Source organism: Ixodes scapularis, unplaced genomic scaffold (assembly GCF_016920785.2).
Source record: "Ixodes scapularis isolate PalLabHiFi unplaced genomic scaffold, ASM1692078v2 PGA_scaffold13__105_contigs__length_92229423, whole genome shotgun sequence".
Lineage (NCBI taxonomy): Eukaryota > Metazoa > Arthropoda > Arachnida > Ixodida > Ixodidae > Ixodes > Ixodes scapularis.
In genome coordinates this window covers 40,194,906-40,210,870 of record NW_024609839.1, presented here as the reverse complement: position 1 = coordinate 40,210,870, position 15,965 = coordinate 40,194,906, and the positions used below count along the sequence as shown (strand labels likewise).

The 15,965-nt window shown below is 43.0% G+C and overlaps 1 protein-coding gene across 1 annotated transcript; it reads left to right on the top strand.

Annotated features, from left to right (window-relative positions):
• Positions 1 to 7,694: 7,694 nt before the first annotated feature.
• Positions 7,695 to 15,611, top strand: LOC115328468 (sulfotransferase 1C3-like). The gene is made up of 2 exons (XM_040500416.2): positions 7,695 to 8,311; positions 14,911 to 15,611. The coding sequence occupies exons 1-2, from the start codon at positions 7,695 to 7,697 to the stop codon at positions 15,176 to 15,178; spliced, it is 885 nt and encodes a 294-aa protein (XP_040356350.1). The 3' UTR covers positions 15,179 to 15,611.
• Positions 15,612 to 15,965: the final 354 nt, after the last annotated feature.

Genomic DNA, 15,965 nt, shown 5'->3' with positions numbered 1-15,965 from the left:
TCGCTGTCGCGTTGAGAGCCGGGAATCGCTCGACGAGTACGAGGAGGAGGAATCGCTCGTAATTATGGCAAGGTCAAACGGTACGCGTCGATTAAAGTGCAGCGTAGAGAGCCCCCAAAGCTCGGAGCGGGGTGTCGCCATAGCATTCCCCCCTGGCGCGGCGCTATCGGACGCTCTTGATTATGGAGGTTTCTGATTCCCGTGCTGCAGAGAGCTTATGTCGTGATTGCGTGTTTCGGGGGCGGTTTTAGATATCTCTGCAGCGATACGGAACTTTCTCTATTCTCCTATCGCGTTGGCTATAGATTTACAAATGAGTAAATCCTACTCGGTTCGAACTTTTTTTGAATGACACAAGTGTAGATAATGTCTCAGCATCTGTAACAGGTTCAAGAAAAAGAGAACTGCCATTCTGCTGCTAATGTATTTACATGGATCGATGTTACTGTTTGTATAAGTATGCACTGAACGGGTCAGCTAAAAGAGGCCACTTGGTATAACACCATCTGGTTCAATATCGTCAGCAGGCTGACGGGCAGAACCAAAACAAAATTTAAAACTAACTTTTTTTAATAAATATCAAGTCGTTGCGACTGTGAGTTTCCCTAAACATCATGTTATAACACTAAGCTTTAGCTGATTGTAGCATTTTTGATAATTGGTCCTGATATATCTTAACCGTGGTGTAATACGCCAAAACAACAGGGACAAAAAACGAAGGAAGAACTAGACAGAACTTCCTGTATAGTTCAACCTTCGTTTTTTGTCCTTGTTGTTTTGGCGTATTACACCATGATGCAAAACCAACTAGCCCAACTAGCCATCCTTATCTTAACCGACTGCAGTTTTTAGGATATTTAGATGTAACAAATTTTTAGTAGATCCTATTGTCAATTATTTTTTTTCAAGTGAATATGGGGTTAACCACGGATTTTAGATTTTGTTCTTCCTAGATGCCTTGAATATCTTGTATAATTGTAAAAAAAATTAAATTTGTAAATCGTTTTAAATAAATTTAAACACCCATAGACCTAACGAACATCCTCACAGCGAAACATTCCATTCAAATTGGTCTCTGCAACCTCTCGTCCGAATGCATTCAACCATTGGGTGGTTCTATGCTGAAATCGGATTGATTATCTTGTTTGTTTGTTTAAACGTTCTAGCTTATGAACTTAGCATTATTGGATAACGTCAATAAGATAACGACTAGGGAACACGCTGAACCTTATTGACTCTTTTCTGACCGTTCCACTCAACTCTCCCGAAGCGAGGTATCGGCATGTCCACTTATCACGGATGTGTGCGCGCACATTGCGAACGAAATCTGAGATCGCTGAGCGGCTGTGCTATAGACGATTTTCGCGCATTAATTACTCGAACCTCCACAAGACGGCGCGCCCTCTAAGCCGCCATTGCTGACCTTCGAATTTGACCGCGCCTGCTCTTCCGGCCCACAGGCCACATCGCTAGCGGTCGACAGCGTGTAATAAACTACCGCAGTGACACTCCTAATCCGCGTCTATTTGGCAAAATGTGCTCAGTGGTGGCTAGAAAAAACTGCAGTATAGACGTTAATGTCTGGTAATACGCTGTAGTTCACAACGTGGTACCAGACCTTGCTGTCTCCAATGCAGTAGCAGTACTCGATGAGTATCATAAAGTACTGCTATACCGTAGTTCCCGGACTATAGTCCGCTCGCAAATTCCGATTTCAGATGAAAAAAAAAATTTTTTTTCCTTAGCTAATTATCACTTGGTGTATACTCTACAGGCTCCAATTTCGGTTGAGGGTGAAAAAAGCGCATGAAAAAAAAAATGGTAAAAAAAATGATGAAAGAAACGCATTGCCACATCTGTCAACATCCGTCTACACATACAATATGCGACTCCAACTCTAGTGAGGGTATTCGCTCAACTTAACGTGATGCAACATAGAACCTTTGACCACCATCGGCTTGGCCCGGGATCCGGCCAACTCGTCGAAAGCCGACTCGTCGACGGCCCATTTGTCGAACAGGGCAATTCGTATTAGGGCAATTCGTCGAAGGACAACTTGTCGCAAGAGGAAATCGGTCGAAGGGCGATTCGTCGAATGGGTTGAATGACGGTTCAAGGTAAACGTTCGCGGTTTCTTTTTTTATCTTTTTGCCTTTATTTTTATTTGTGTTGCACTATGGACAGCTCCTTCGATAAGTTACAAGATTGAAAGAAAAATTACAAGAGGGCAAAGAAAGGAGAGAACTTTTAGACAAGTTAAGAAATGTGTCGTCTTAGGATCGTCCCTTTGCTACCTTTCTTTATTACTTATTTTGTAATGAGCCGCCGCAGACTGTCGTCGCGAAGCGGCGTCAACTGATGGGCCCGGTAGGTTAACACGCTCCCCAGTGATACACGAGCGCCGTAGTGATTGTGCACCACTGCACCGTGAAAGTGGCGAAAGCGCAGGTCGTTACCTTAAACAAGAAAGAGAAGACTAAGGTCAATCTTTTTTTTTTTTTTAAACAGAGCGCCTATTGTACACATTTTTTTTTTTACGAAAGAGTTACACATAAAAGACGGAACACGAATTATTATAGGGCAGTATTTGGTTTAAGATTTAAGGGAAAAATTATATATTTGGCTTTAAAAAACGGCGACCAGTTGGCCTCTTCGACGAGTTTGCCTTCGACGAGTTGCCCTATGACGAATGGGCCTATTCGACGAGTTGGCCGTCGACGAGTTGGCCTACACCGTGCTGGGCGAAAAAACAGATGGAATTAATTCGCGCAATTGAACGGTTATAAGCGGATTGCGGACTGGCGCCGTAGTTGTGAAGTAACTAGAATCGTAAGGCACTATCACTTTTCAGCATTTTCTGTTTCACATTACACGTAAGTATTATGTCCTTCTCATATTAAAAAAAAAAAGTGAAAGCCGTTTACAAATCCCTGTAACGCCGAATTGGAGCGCAGCTCTTGAGGGGGAGGAGTGAAGGGTACTGAGGGGAGGGTAGACCCCTCCTCCTCCCCTCATTCTTTAATATGCTCCGGGGGGGCGGTCACGTGACCTCGGGGGGGGGGGGGGGTGTCACGTGACTTCGGGGAGGGGGGTCACGTGACCTCGGGGGGTCACGTGACCTCAGAGGGGTCACGTGACCTGGGGGCCACGTGGGGGTCACCTTGGGGTCACGTGACCTTGAGATGACCTTGGGAGGGGTCACGTGACCTTGGGGGTCACGTGACCTTGGGGAGGAGACCACGTGACCTCGGGGGTCACGTGACCTCAGAGGGGTCACGTGACTTGGGGGTCACGTGACCTTCAAAGGGTCACGTGGTCTTGGGGTCACGTGACCTTGAGATGACCTTGGGAGGGGTCACGTGACCTCGAGGCGTCACGTGACCTTGGGAGTCACGTGGGGTCACGTGACCTTGAGATGACCTTGGGAGGGGTCACGTGACCTGGAGGGGTCACGTGACCTTGGGGGTCACGTGACCTTGGGATGACCTTGGTTACGCCGACGGCGACGCGACGGCGACGCCGCTCAAGCCGGGAACGGGCCCCTAAGAGCTGCGCTCTAAAAAATCAAGAACTAAAAACCAGGTGGGTAACATTCATTCCTTTTGAGAACTTGTAAAAAAAAAGAGTCGAACATTAACATATTTTACATCCCATAGCCAGCGGTCTAAACACGCTTATCAGCTGCAATTTTAAGGGGGTTTTCTACAGGTGCAGATCATAGAAATATTTCTTTTTCAAGAACGTTCATTTGACCCCCCCCCCCCCCCCCGCCACGTGGTCACGTGACCCTCTGAGGTCACGTGACCCCCCTCAGTACCCTTCCCGACTCCTCCTCAAGGGCTGCGCTCTAATTCGGCGTTACAGAAAGTTGTAAACGGCTTTCACTTTTTTTTTTGCGCTATAAGGCGGGCATTTTTCAAAACGTGCTGTATAAAATATATATATATATTTTTACGCTCGCATTACTGAAGACTGTTCGGTGGGTTCGGGCCGCCGATGATTGCCAGGTTGGAGTAGTGTATGATATTCCGGTGGCCTGTAGGTTTTCGTAGGTGGAACAGATGAAGCGGTTCCTAAATAATATGCTTCTTGATGCCATGCCATTCCATGATTGGCATCATGGCATCATGATGCCATGATTGGAGAGGCCTCAAGCCTAAACCCTATGTGCTACATAATCTATGCTACGTTAGAAATATCAAAGTATAATATTGTAAAACATTAGAGTAAAATACACTTCCTATTGGAAACCTATGTTTTTAAATTTCGAAATTTTATATTTTTAATGCGAAATTCAGGTTGATAAAAAAACAGAATCATTTTTTATAATATTTAGAGGCTTAAAACTCAAAACCAGTGCATATACCTCTAACGGATGATTCTGGATAAAATAAGGGTGTGAAAATAACGCGACGCGAAAAAAAGAAAAATCAAATTAATTTTTTTTTTATACAGCGTGCTGAAACTTAACGAAGAGTGAAAACCTACTTTGTTTTATAATTTATTTTTCAGTAATCGTACATAACAAAGGTAAAAAATTTTGCTTCATTTGGAAGGCAATGGAGGGTTCTACACGTGGTATTATTTTGAAAGCGATGCTAAACATAGTCGACTCAGAAAAAGATCCGCAGTTTAGGTCACAGTTGTTCGCGGAGACTTGTTTGGGGATTTTTAGAAAGATTGGATCGACGAATAATAAATAGTAGTTGGAATGTCGTTTTATCGACTTGCATATATATCACACAAAAAAAAATATATATATATAGGAGCTCTCTTTTCAATACTTTGAGATTGAGAGTGGTTCAAAAACGCCACAAACGACAATCGTCAAAACCCACTATCGCCACTTGCTCTTTTTTAGCATATTTAGAGGCTTAAAACTCAAAACCAGTGTAAATACCCCTATGTATTCTGGGTAAAGAAGGGTGCGAAGAGAACGCGACGCGAGAAAAAGAAAAGAAGTAAAAAATTGTTTTTGTTTTCTACAGCGTGCTGAAATTGAACGAAAAGTGAAAAAGGCTTCTGTTTCATAGCTTATTTCTCAGTACTTGTACATGATAACAACACAAATTTATTTTGGAAGGCACTGAAAGGTTCTACACGTGGTATTATTTTAAAAGCAATATTAAACATAATCGACTCAAAAAAAAAAATCCGCAATTTAGGTCACAGTTGTTCGCGGAGGCGTGTTTGGGGATTTTTACGAAAATTGGAGCGACAAATAATAAATAGTAGTTATAATTTCGTTTTACCTACTTTCATATATATCAAACTAAAAAATATAGATGCTCTCTTTTGAATACTTTGAGATAGAGAGGGATTCAAAAACGCCACACACGACAATCGTCAAAACCTCGTGGTTCTTTCCCGCTTCTTTGAGATTTTTTTTTTCTCGGAAACCAAACATGTCAGGACATTAAAATAAAAAGGATTGTTCTTCTTGGAACATGCTCCACAAAATATAAAAGTTTGAAGCAAAATAAAAAATACGACTGTCACTCGTTGCCTGAATCCAATTGAAACCGCCCATATATATATATATATATATATATAGATAACTTTTGTTGATGGGTTTTTGTTGGCCTTATCAAGCGTTAGTGTGAGGCCTGTGACCGGATGCAGGAGGGTGCGCTTGATTAGGTCTTTAAAGGGGCGATGCAACGATTTTTGTATTTTGCGCAAATACCGCTTAGAACGGATCCCTGACGTTAATGACCTGTGAAATACCCGTTTGTTTTTCACCACACGCAATCGAAGTCACAAAAAAAAATAAAGGAAAACGAGCAGAGGTCATCCCCTCAACTCGCAGCCAGAACAAGCGGCCACGTGATCTGGAGCCGATTATAGGCCGCCAATGTTGATCATAGCCATGCGCTGGGGTTGGCAAGGCATAGGACACGCGTTGCGTTCCAGACATTGTTATGGTTCGGCTGTTGTCGTCATTGCAGCGATTGGACACAGGACACTACCCGAATGCTTCTTGAGCTGTCGATTATCACGAGCCCAAATTGAGTGCCCACGCAATGCTCGGGTCCAATCTGTAAGCCGCATTCAAATATCGTCACTGGGTGGTACTGCTACCGCCGAGCTACGTCATCAGGTTTTGCGAAGGAGAGATTGAATGAAAACGCTCGGTTTTGTCCTCGAAATTACAGCGCAACAAAGGAGTTTCTTGGTCAGTAATGATGAAAATCATTACTGACCTTTGCATTGAATTGCGTTATAATCTTGGTCAGTGCCGTTGCGTGCGAGTATCCTTGAGTCCCATTAGTGCCAGTAAGCTCGAGTAAAATAAAAAACATTCCAATTGAATATCGTTGCACCGCCCCTTTAAAGGTAGGGTGCTTTGCTTCGAATTGTTGCCTGTATCATTGTTGTGTACGAGGTGAAGTCGTTGCTTTGAATTGAGGTCATGACGGGTTGTACCTTGGTGGAAGGTCACAAAGACGTGTCCAAATCCCGAGAGACGTGTGTGAGAGATGATATATACATGGTTGTAACTTGTGTCAATAAAGTTCAGTGGCCGCGTTTGACACGTTTTGTGTTTGACCGCTTCTTCAACCGTCGTCTCCGGTTTTCTAAAAAAAAATGTGTAACTATTAATACTATCTTCTTGGCTATTCGTTTAGAAAATAACACTGCATCTGTCAGGTGGATTGACGGGGCACTGACGCACTTACTTCGCCCTCGCTTTCGATACAGAATGCATCGTTACATTCTAAGGCCGTTTTATCTGCGTATCTCCCGAGAATTGTTGTTTGTTCTAATTCTGGGTGACATGGGCACATATCCCAGTGCACTGCCAGATTGTCCGGCACAGGGACTGTTTTACTGACCATGCATGCCATCCTGCTACCACGCATGACCCCGCTTGTTATCTTGCTTGCCTGTTATCTTGTTATCAGCGGCCCCTGGAATATTTTGGCGGAGTGCCGAAAATGGCCCGCGTAGATATGGAGCACAGTCGACGGCGCCATACTGCGAAGTGCCACACTAAGAGCTGTAACTGTAATTTCGCTGTAAAATGTTTCATATCTTTAGAGATCACTAGCCACCCCCGCAACAGACAACCACAATACAAACCATCCGCTGCACCTGAACCGGAAACGTTCCTCATTAACAGCGCTTTGTGCAGCTGCGCCACGGGAATGTTCTAGCTGAAGCTACAAAGTAAGCTGCACTTCAGAGTATCGACGCATCAGCCCTCTCGGTGCTCAAAAACATTGTTTCCAGTTATCTTAAGCTTTACCTCAAATCGAAGAAAATATTTTCCTAATCCAAAAATGGTAAAATCTTCCTTGACAAAAGAAACGATATCGCTCTAGCTTCCTGGTATCGTATAAGGCTCAGGAAATGGCGTTTTTGAGTTGCAACTACCGCATCCGCTCTCCACTAAGCAAGAAAATGGCGACGCCCGCAACACCATAAAGTGACAATACTATAAGCGGAGCCAATTCAGGGACTCCAATTTTAGCGACAAGCTGTTTTAAGCGCAAAGTAGAGGGTCTATGAGCGCAACTTCAGGAAGTACGTGCCGACCTTGCCGCAATTACCAGGCATCCCCCTCCTCCGTCTCTAGTATTTCCCAGCTCTCATTGCGACAGCCACGCTTCCATCCTTCCTCTACTATCCCTCTATTACCCGGTGAGCCCTAACAAAAAAAAAAACACCCTTCCTTCCATCCGCGCTTAGGGATGACCAAGCGACACAAGCCGACGTACAAGCGACACCCCGCCACGGGCTGGGTGTTTCCCCGAGACGGTTTCGACTGGGAAGACTTCGAGGTAGCTTGCCGATATCCGCTGTCCCCAAAGGACATCGTGCTGATGACCTACCCCAAGTCCGGAACGACCTGGGTGCAGCACATGCTGTACCTTCTGGTAAGGGACATGGTCCCCGTACCGGAAGGACGTCGACTGGACAGCTTCGTACCTTACCTGGAGAAAGGAGGACTGGACTTGCTGCGGGGACTGGACCTGTGTCCCCAGCCCATCAAGACTCACCTGTCTTTCACGGTGATGCCGTGGAGCGAAAAGCCGCGCTACGTCCTGGTGCTCCGCAACCCGAAGGACGTGTGCGTGTCCCTGTACCATCACGTGCGGGGGTTCTCTCGGTATTATCATTTTGACGACGGGTGCTTCGATGACTTCTTCGAGGAGTTTATGGAGGGCAACGTGGACTCTGGAAACTATTTCGATCACCTGCTGTCACTGTGGAGCCGCCGAGAAGAGTCCAACGTGCTGGTGCTCACCTATGAGGAGCTCAGAGCAGACCCGTTGGCTGGTGTCCGACGTCTGGTGGATCACGTCAGGTAAGGATTTATGGATGCTGCAAGCGGGGCTGTGACGGCAGTCGGGAATATCACCGATTGTCATTTCAAAGATGAAGTTATATTTGTACAGGTAACACAATAATGATGTTCCTGGACAGCATACATGTTTTTTTTTTTTTTTTTTGCTTCTTGAACATGTTCCTAGATGATATTAAAACAGCCAGTTTTGGGGGGAAAAGGAACCGTGTTTTTCTCACCGCGAAACTAAACTATCCATCGCCCCAATCGCGGCCTCCGCCTAAATATAGCGCTATTGGTCGCAACCGGATTCCCAAGTTTTACAACTTACCCCTATCCGATTCAGAAGTTGGAAGCAACTTTGGTAAATTTTCAATAAGGCAATGGCGGTCAACGGATCCCGCGAATATATGGACACGAATGACGTCTGGTACTGGAAATCAGCCCCATTTTTCCATCAAAGTTTATCGAAAATCGTTCGTAAATTTTGAATGAAACAACGGTACATTCTGGAACTTTAGCATTTGTTTCAACTGCGCTACATTTCGGACTGAGGCTGAGCGTATGACAATACGAAGTTTGTTTTGCGGTGAGATAAACACGGTTCTCTTCGCCCACAAACGTTCTATAGCTTAATTGAACCAAAAAAGCTGTACATCACAAGTAGAATTACTTCTCCACACGTCGCAGTTTATTACAAATGCAGATTAGTGCAGCTTTTTGATAAAAACACAATACTCACCTTACAAAAAATAAATAATTGCACTCTGAAAACAAACAAAAAACGTTATTTTAATATCTGTTAAAAAAATAAAGATCGTAGGAGTCACCTAAATCATTTTTTTATTATTATCGCCATGACACACTTTCTTGTCTCTTCTGGGGCTGCTGTGACTTTGGCGATTTCATGTACGCGATAAACGCAATGCCGCTGCCTTCGCACTCTCAAGGTTAGCTTTTATGCGCTGACAGTAGGTCGCATGTAGCAGGTGCCCGCCGTTTTTACCCCTGGAACTAACCTTCTGAAAATGTGCACAATCATTTCCCAAATATTGCAAAGCTAGTCGTAAATATAACCGAAATTTACAATAATACCCGATAAAACTGCATATATTGGCATTTAGATTAATAAAAAGTAGTGAATTAAATATACAAAGTACTCTAGTAATATTTAATGCAACCATTTTTTTGTCTAATTTTTACTGAAGAATGGAACACAGACGAAGCAGATCGAAGTGAATTAGCGTGAAATAATGGAAGACAATTAAAGCAGATAAGCGACTTTAAACTCGTAGCACGTCTAAACTAAAGGTTATTTTCCTCATAAGTATGAAGAAACTTAAAAAAAAAGTTATCAGTTTAGCATCATTTATTTTTTATTTTGAAATTAGATCTTGAACTCTAGTAGGCTTGAAAACAGATGATAGTGTTCAGACCAGTTTATTCGTTCTGCTGATCCCTTTCAGAACTGTAGCAAAAATGAAAAAGAAAAAAAAAATATTGGGCATTTAATGTTCTTCTCAACTATTGTTTGAGGAGAGAAGAAAAACTTACTAAATTTTATTACTTCGTGGTTTTGGCATTTTATCTCGAAAATAGCTGGTTGCTCTGATGTCAAATAGTGCGGTGTATTTATTTTTATGCAGTTCCCTCTAAGGAGAATACATCCAACAATCTCCGGCAAGCAAAACAAAGATCAAATTTTTGTACGCTTTCGAAGTATAGGGAATGTCGCAAGTCGTACGTGTGGTTTTCAAACGCAATCTAGTATTTGTCAAACATATGTTTCATCGAGTTATGCGGCAGGAGGACGGGACGAATCGTTGCAGCGAAACGAATAATAAACTAAAACCTGTCGCAGCAGGGCCAAGTCTTGGGCGAGTTGGTTTTGCATCTTGACGATTAAAAAGCAGCGCGGACGAGGAGACGGCCCCTCTTCTCTTGTCCTCTGTCTCGTTCGCGCTGTTTTTGAACCGTCAATAAAACCTGTTTATTGCTGCTTTTTATTAAGTGCTAATAAACATATAGTTTTACTTATAAAGTTGCAGAGTGTTATAGAAGACAATTTATTCTGTGCTATAGAAAGCTATGGTACGCGCGGTTCCTCTTTCTGGCTGCCAAAAAAGTGCTAAAAATTCGAGGCACTCCCGCTGTTTTTAGGTTTGTTATCATCCGTGTTTTTGCAACCCCAGCCTTGCGTCCGTAGCGCAAATGGTAACTTTAGCGCACCGCAACGGTGCGCTAAAGTTATCATTTCTGCTACAGACGCTCTACACGCTCCCAGTATTTCTAAAGTTCACTGATTTAGTGGTTTTCAATTACGCTTAGCACGTTTCTAATATAAATTTACGTTCATTTTAGGAAGTTCCTTTTTATCAACCTCCAATGAAGAAACAACATTCATTCAAAGTGTTTTAATATGCGCAACGTTTAGACGGATACTGTAGTCACTTCTCCACATTCATTTAACTTTTGGTGGTGCCCCTAAAGAGCCCGTGAGCCCTCAGAAGGATACACCTTTTGTCAGGAATATGTATTTTAACGTAAATAAGAAGCACATAAAAGGATGCACAGTTGATGTTACATCGAATATGCTGTGAGCAAAGTAAATAACGCGCGAGAAAAATCAAACTACAAAAAAAAAAATCGAATGCCAATATGGGACATTAGAGAAATTACGATCTGTTATATAAAAAAAAAAATTTAAAAATAAGAACGGTACACAAGATAGCTGCGGTCAGCAATTCTGCCCAAAAACTTTTAGATGTGCAAAAAAAATTACTTAAAAATTTAGCAGTAATCACATAACAGAATTTTAACGCGTGGAAATATCTATCTATAGGAAAAGCTCACCACTTTTGACCTCTGAAAATAATATTTAATGCGTTCAAGTGGTCGCATGCTTTGCGGCTCAGAGCAACCAAATACATGAGTGGAGCGAACAGACCGATTCGGTACAGCGATAAAAAAAATACAAAGTTAGCGTAGGACAGAGTAAATAGAACCGTGGAGACATTTATGTAAGAACAACAAAGCGTGTGCCATTCTTGTTTGAGAGATGTAGTAAAGGTCTAAATTCCGTAGCAGCCACTCATGACTGAACTAAATCTCCCCGCTAAAATAACAGTCATAAAGCACGCAAAAAAAAAAAAAAAAACTTTTTCACGCATTTTTAAGCTTATGCGTGTGCGTGTTTTGTTTTGAAAGTTCCATATGGTGCTGGAAAAGTCCAGCTTTGACAGGATTAGCGATCTTTAGAAAGCACGAATAACGCTTAAAAGGGCGAATCATTCTGGTGATTCTGCCCAAAGTGCGGTAATACGCGATATGTTAAGAAAATTTAAATTCAATATCTCAAACTAGGCCATCCCGTATTACTGAGACGCGCTCAATAGTGCAGTTATTTAGGCCGTATCCAAAGCTGATACGGGACTTTTTTCCTGGGAAAATATATTAGCTTCGTCTTATTTGTGTCCAAAAACAAGTTGTTTTTGCAGCGGTCTGTCCGGGCTGTAAAATTTTGCTGCGTTTGGTTGCATGCCTGAAAACCACCAATAGCCCGAATGAGCTTAACATCATCTGCGAATTGTAAGATCTCCAGTGATGACTGCATGCCCTAACATCGTCCACGAATATGTTGAAAAGCAGAGGCGCTAGGTTAGAACTCTAAGGGACGTCGGATGTAGAGCAGTACATGCGTTGACTTGGCATCACCGTATGTAACAGAATGCCATTGAACGTGTTCAGATAGTTCTCAAACCAATTACAAATCGGGGGAGAAACACCATAAAATTAAGTATATGTATATATTTTGTTTTCTTAATTTAGCGTAGAGTGTTTGATGAGGTCAAACATCTTATTTAAAGTGAAGTTGAAGCGGTTCTGTATTTTAGCGAAAAAACACATAAATAGTCTCTCTTCAGCCTCTAGGATTACGAATATCAAAATTATATTTCAGACTGATGCGCCAAGTACCTAAATGAGCGCCTTTCAAATAGACCATTTACTATATTACCCAAACATCAAGAAGACTGCAGGGATCGGTGTTCCACGCGCCACACGCACACGCCTTCCCCGTATAAAAGATTCGAAGTAAATAACCGAAATAAAGCGTTGACGAACGCGCGTGTATAGATGCCATTTGTTTTAGGTATTTGCTTTAGAAAAGTTACTACTGCTGAGGCCAGCACGTGCGGCGCGTGGAACACCGATCCCTGCATTCTCCTTGATGCTTGGGTAATATAGGCAATAGGTCTATTCGCGTCTCCAGCTTGACGGTCGCCCTCCCGCGGCGGAAACGGGAAGCACTCTAGTGAGGGTCCCCCGATTCTCCTGCTCAGCGGGCACGGCGGAACTGCTCGCGATCATGGCTTGCGAAATGTCATTTCCGAATGCAAACAACACTCTTCACTGTCCCAACGTAGTGCTGCAGCCGGTATAGGATTGTACCTTACTGGAGAGGTTTAGTATTGCGCATAGAATGCGCATAGAAGCAAACGCAAGCGGTGTGCGTTTGCGTTACAGTTGCCTGCCCCACGTTGTGCGTGCGCCTCATCGCCATGCGCCATCCAAGACCGCAATTTTGGGTTCCGCGCATGCGCAGTGTGGAATACGCAAAGCTAACGCAAACAAACACACAGCGCTTGCGTTCGCTCGTATACGCAATATTAAAACTCACTACTGCTTTACCGGCTTCCAACGCCAACGAAACGTACTGCGGTGAGCAGACGTGCAAGCAGGTAGCCGTTTCTTCGAACTGAAAAGGCTGAGAATGGAAAAACGACGGAGTGTAAAAATGAAAGTAACTAAATTTAATAAAAAAATTAACGAATATATATATATATTTTTTTTTTTTTACTTTTGGGTGTTTAGTTTGGAAGGATATTGGCGGCGACTTTGGACGTTTTGCCGAATGTCGAAGGTCGCGACTTTGATAGCAAGGTATACTTTACCCACAATTAATTTAATTTTACATGGATTTCTTACATTAGCTAGAATGTTTTCATTGATTTTAGACTAGTTTTATTTTTTTACTTGATAATTCAAAATGCTGCAATTCGCACCAGTGATGATAATTTGCACACTTTTGAATGTCCTATTCGTTCGCGCGCTTGAAATGAGATCATAAGCAACAAATTATATTAGAGCTTGAAAAATTACGTATTAAAATATCTGAATTTTAATATTATTATTAATAATACAAATCTCGGCAATGTATGCCCCCAATTAACGCCAAGATCACGAAAATTCGCCATTTAACCATAATAGTCTTTCTAGAAAGGTATAATTTTGTTTTCTTTTTAGCATATGAGAAACTCTGACATCTTTATCAAGATAGACAAACAGTAAAGCACTGGATGTAATATAAAACGTTCCCATAACTCGGCATCCAAATATCCAGAGTCAAAGGGCTAAAACAGCGTGCCTAGCTTCTCGTAGTCCACTGCAAGTTGCAATAAGGTACTACAGTTGTACACCTATAGTAGCGTTCTAGTTGAACATATTTCTAATACCATTCTTGTCTTAGTCGCAGCAAACAGTTATCGTAAAAATGTCATGAACAGTTATACTCCCAGTGTTTTCCTTAAAATTGTGCAATTCCTGATGATAACGTCGTATACAGTGTTTGAAAGTCGGTAGGCTCTGTCGTCCTATTCGTCTGTTTCACTGTGGTACAACAGTGTGATTCTATAGTCACTTATGTCGACACCTCATACCTGTTCACTGCTGAACAAAAGCATCCAAAATAAAATCTGCCATGGGCAAGACTTGTCTATTTCTTCAGTCACAAAACTGTGAATTTTAGCAACAACAAATAAGTCGCGTCTGTCTGAAGGGCAAAGTAGAAGTCGCTCGAAGTGCCTGCCTTCAGCTACAGTGCCGACCATTAAACGCTTTTCAATGCTTGTACAAGAAGCATCGAAGAAGCCCGCACAGTTGCAGAACTCAAGCCGTTTCTCAAAGTCCGCTTCAGTGAGGTCCTAGTGGAGACACGTGTGGCACTAATGCAGGTTATGCGCCCGTAGCACATTCCAGATGGAAATGACGCTGCAGCCACGCGCAATCTCTCGGGGGATGACGTGTATGTGGCAAGGACGTCAATTTCATAAGTTTCACTTACGACAACGGCCTTTATGCGCCTTCTGTAATGTAAAATACCTGTCTTCTGAAACTTTGTGAAGAACCCCATGTTGGACTGCACTGACTAAATTTCTCATCTACAACTGAGACATCAGATGCCCACTGGGGCTAAGACTCGGCTGTATAAACATACACACAACACAATAACTGTTAGAAACCTTCAAGTGGTACTTGTATAAACATTCAAGAGAAGCAATAAACAATACCTAGAGGCCAAGTGAATTGTTCCTTTATTTTCGTACACATTTCTAATTTTAAATATGTTTACGTGTCATCAGAAAGGTGGTACTATTCGTCATAATCAATGGTGAAGGACTCCTCGCTTCTAAATAAAAGTTACTGTATTCATTCATCAGCTATAAATCGGACCTCCGCGTTAAAAACAAATCGTTGCCAGTTTTTTTTTTTTTTTTTTTGATAAATTAGGTTTTGGTAAACGTTATATTCCACCATTTTGACTTTCGTTTTCGTGGTTACAGTTGCAGTTTTCCGGCGGACTGGCGTGAGCCCGACCTGAGGGAGCTGGTGGCGGCGAGCAGCTTCGCGGCCATGAAGGCCCAGTCCCCGGACAAGTGGTCCAGCACACGGCCCGAGGGCGCTCCTGCCTTCATCCGCAAGGGCCAGGTCGGGGACTGGAGGAACTACCTCACGCCGCAACAGAACGAACGGCTCGAGCGGAAGTTCCACCAGAGGCTCGCCGGCACGGGAGCAGAACACCTCTGGCCCACCGAAATCGGACTGCCATAAGGGCTGGAGCCAGCATATGGACCTGCGAATAGGGCTGAAGTCAAAGTGACCAGGATAAACGGTCGTAGTTACCAATTGTAGCGTGAAATGTTTTAAAGCATGAAATGCTTTTTAGCGGAACCTTCTTAGCGGGAAAAATTACGTCACGTGATTTCATGGGACGTCGCGTTACATGATACTATGACATCAGGTCACGTAGCCACGTCACGTGATTTCAAGCAACGGTACTAGCAACATATACTGGGGAGGGATCAGTTTCAGATAAAAAGGAGGCGCTCGTTTAACCGAATTACACTCGTTACATCTCAGCGCAACAGAGACATTCTTTTTTCAAGAAAGCGGTATATTGAAATCTGCTTTAAAAACCGGGAAAGATATCATTGTACGTCCCGTTGATTTCAGACAAACTGCGCGTCTAATCAATTTGATGAAAGAAAAAAAAAGAACACCGGAAAACACATGCGGAAAAGTGACTCTTGAATGATTCAACAGCGTCAGCTAAAAATAATAAATGTCAATGCAAGAAGCTTGGCGAACAAAGTTGGGGATTTGGAGCGTATACTGCTTGCTCATCCTCCTGATGTGGTGGTTGTAACAGAGACATGGTTGCATCTTAATATAGCTAATTCAGAGCTATGTTTGCCTGAATATAAAGCGCCGTTCGCATATATGCGACCGAGTAAGACCGAGAGGGGCCAGACCGGTTTCTAAGCCTTTTGCGACGTCTTGGGACCGGAAGCGCTGCAGTGGAGCTGGTCCTAAAAAGTCGCAAGAGGCTTAAAAATCG

What these genes read in the sequence shown, in the direction of transcription:
- LOC115328468 (XM_040500416.2), top strand. Translation starts at nt 7,695, where the DNA reads ATGACCAAGCGACACAAGCCGACGTACAAGCGACACCCCGCCACGGGC. An exon ending in CGTCTGGTGGATCACGTCAG is followed by an intron (nt 8,312 to 14,910) that starts GTAAGGATTTAT and finishes TCGTGGTTACAG; the next exon opens with TTGCAGTTTTCCGGCGGACT.